Below are 2,746 nucleotides of genomic sequence, written 5' to 3'. Positions count from 1 at the left end.
GCATTTTATAAGGAAGTTCCTGTTGCAGGTCCCTCCACCCGAAGTCTCATATCTGATGAGCATTCGGTGACCAAATCAGTGAGCCCCAGTGGAGCGATGATCTGAATGAGCTCAGAAATGGAGTAGCAATACAGTAGACTGTAAGCTCCTTGTAGGCAAGGATCATGTCTACCAACTCTACTCCTCTCTCCCAAAGGCTTTGTACAGTATACTCTACCCAGTAATACCATTGATTGATTGAATTATTGATTGATAAGAATCATCCTTCCTTGGGTCTGACCGATCAATCATATTTTTGGAGCGCTTACTGGGTGCAGAACACTGTACTAAGTGCTTGGGAGAGTACAACGGAGTTGGTACACATGTTCTCTGCCCACAGTGATCTTGCAGTCTAGAAGAATGAGATTGGAAAACACCAGGAAGTGGGAGGGTGAGGACCTACCTGCAGAAGTATGGTCAAAATAATGAACAGATCTGAAAAACGAAAAGGATTACTTTTATTTGTATTGATTAAATGGGATGATGCAATTTACAGCCATTCCCTTTAGTGTCCAGAAAAGTACTGGGCAATCTGAATATGACATAGGTCTCTGCAGAGCTGCAGAAGTGTCTGTGCCCCTCACTGAGCCCCAGCAAGTAGTCGAGGATAAGGGGAAGGGGACGGATATAAGCCACAATGCTAGGTATGATGTGAGGAGGGGAAGGAGAAGGAGGCCAAGAAGAGAAGCAGTGAGTCTTCATGGAGAGAGCACGGGCCTGGAAGTCAGAGGACCTGGGTTCTAATTCCAACTCCACCACTTGTCTGCTACGTGATTTTGGGCAAGTCACTTCACTTCTCCGTGCTTTAGTTATCTCATCTGTAAAATGGGGATTAAGACTGTGGGTTGCCAGTGAGACAGGGACTGTGTCCAACCTGATTATATGGTATCTACATCAGCGCTTTGTAGAGTGCCTGGAACATAGCACTTAAGAAATACTATTAAAAAGAAAAGATCTCACCCTCTAAAGACTTCCTACCCCCAATTACCCCACAGAAGGAAAAGCTGGTGCCCCTCACGAGGAGCTGACCAGTTTTGGGATTGAACTCTGACCCCTCCAATGACCCAGACTCCTTAGAACTCTCCCCTCCTAAGGAGAAATATCTTCAGAACCTGCTTACGTATCTCCTTGGTGTTCACCCCATAGACGGTGGGGTTCAGCATAGGCGGGACCAGCACATAAAGGTTGGCCAGGAAAATGTGGACGTGGTGAGGGATATGGCGCCCGAAGCGGTGGGTCAGGAAGGAGAAGAAGGCTGGGATGTAAAAGATGAGGATGACGCAGAGGTGGGAGCCGTAGGTGTTGAGGGCTTTACGCCGGGCCTTGTGGGAGGGGAGTTTGAAGACAGTGCAGAGGATCAGCACATATGACGCAGCGATGAGCACAGCGTCCAGCCCCATGGCGAGGAGGGCAACGGTCAGGCCATACACGACGTTCACAGTGATGTCGCTGCAGGCCAGCCTGGCTATGCCCATGTGCTCACAGTATGTGTGGGGGATGAGGCGGTGGCCACAGTATGGCAGCCGCTTGAGAAGGAAGATGAATGGGGACACAACGGCCATGCTGCGGACGATGCCCATGATGCCGGTCTTCCCAATGGCCTGGGGCGTCAGGACCGAAGCATAACGCAGCGGGTGGCAGATGGCCATGTAGCGGTCAAAGGCCATGGCCAGGAGGATGAAGGACTCCAGGGCAAAGACGCTGTGGACGAAGAACATCTGGGTCAGGCAGCCGCTGAAGGAGATGCTCCTGGCCCCAAACCACAGGATCTGAAGCATCTTGGGCACCGTGGTGGAGCTGAGGGCGAGATCAGTAGCAGAGAGCACAGAGAGGAAGATGTACATGGGCTTGTGGAGGCTGCGCTCAGTGGTGATGATGACAATGAGGGCAGAGTTCCCAAGCAGGGCAAAAAAGTACATGGAGCAGAATGGGATGGAGATCCAGATGTGCACAGCTTCTAGCCCAGGGATGCCTAACAGGAAGAATGTATCCAGAAGGGCATCACTGCTATTGGAAAGGGACATGATCATCTTGAGAGGGCTGGTGGGACAGCAGGAACCTGGTGTCACCTGCCTGGAGAAGCACACAAATTCCATCTTAATCAATTAGTGGTATTTAGTGACCTCTGACTTTGTAGAAAGCACTGTACTAAGCCATTGGGGGAATATGAAACAATAGAATAGGTAGACATGATCCCTGTCCACAAGGATCTTGCAGACTAGAGGGAGAGTTACATTAAAATAAATTGTAGATGTATATGAATGATTAACGATGGACATATATTTATGGTTCTATTTATTTTGAAGGTAGTGATGCCTGTCTACTTGTTTTGTTGTCTGTCTCCCCCTTCTAGACTGTGAGCCAGTTGTTGGGTAGGGATTGGGTAGGGGTAGGGAGAAGCAGCGTGGCTCAGTGGAAAGAGCATGGGCTTTGGAGTCAGGGCTCATGAGTTCGGATCCCAGCTCTGCCACTTGTCGGCTGTGTGACTGTGGGCAAGTCACTTAACTTCTCTGGGCCTCAGTTCCCTCATCTGTAAAATGGGGATTAAGACTGTGAGCCCCACGTGGGACAATCTGATTTCCCTGTGTCTACCCCAGCGCTTAGAACAGTGCTCGGCACCTAGTAAGCGCTTAACAAATACCAACATTATTATTATTATTGTCTCTAACTGTTGCTGAATTGTACTTTCCAAGTGCTTAGTACAGTC

The 2,746-nt window shown here is 49.3% G+C and overlaps 1 protein-coding gene across 1 annotated transcript; it reads right to left on the bottom strand.

The window, feature by feature from the left end:
* Nucleotides 1-1,112: 1,112 nt before the first annotated feature.
* Nucleotides 1,113-2,063, bottom strand: LOC100085163 (olfactory receptor 52D1-like). The gene has a single exon (XM_029047056.1). It carries the CDS (start codon nucleotides 2,061-2,063, stop codon nucleotides 1,113-1,115), a length of 951 nt encoding a protein of 316 aa, XP_028902889.1.
* Nucleotides 2,064-2,746: the final 683 nt, after the last annotated feature.

The sequence above is a fragment of the Ornithorhynchus anatinus genome, chromosome 2, assembly GCF_004115215.2.
Source record: "Ornithorhynchus anatinus isolate Pmale09 chromosome 2, mOrnAna1.pri.v4, whole genome shotgun sequence".
Lineage (NCBI taxonomy): Eukaryota > Metazoa > Chordata > Mammalia > Monotremata > Ornithorhynchidae > Ornithorhynchus > Ornithorhynchus anatinus.
Note: the sequence above shows the minus strand (reverse complement) of the source record. Positions and strands in the feature narration are given on the sequence as shown.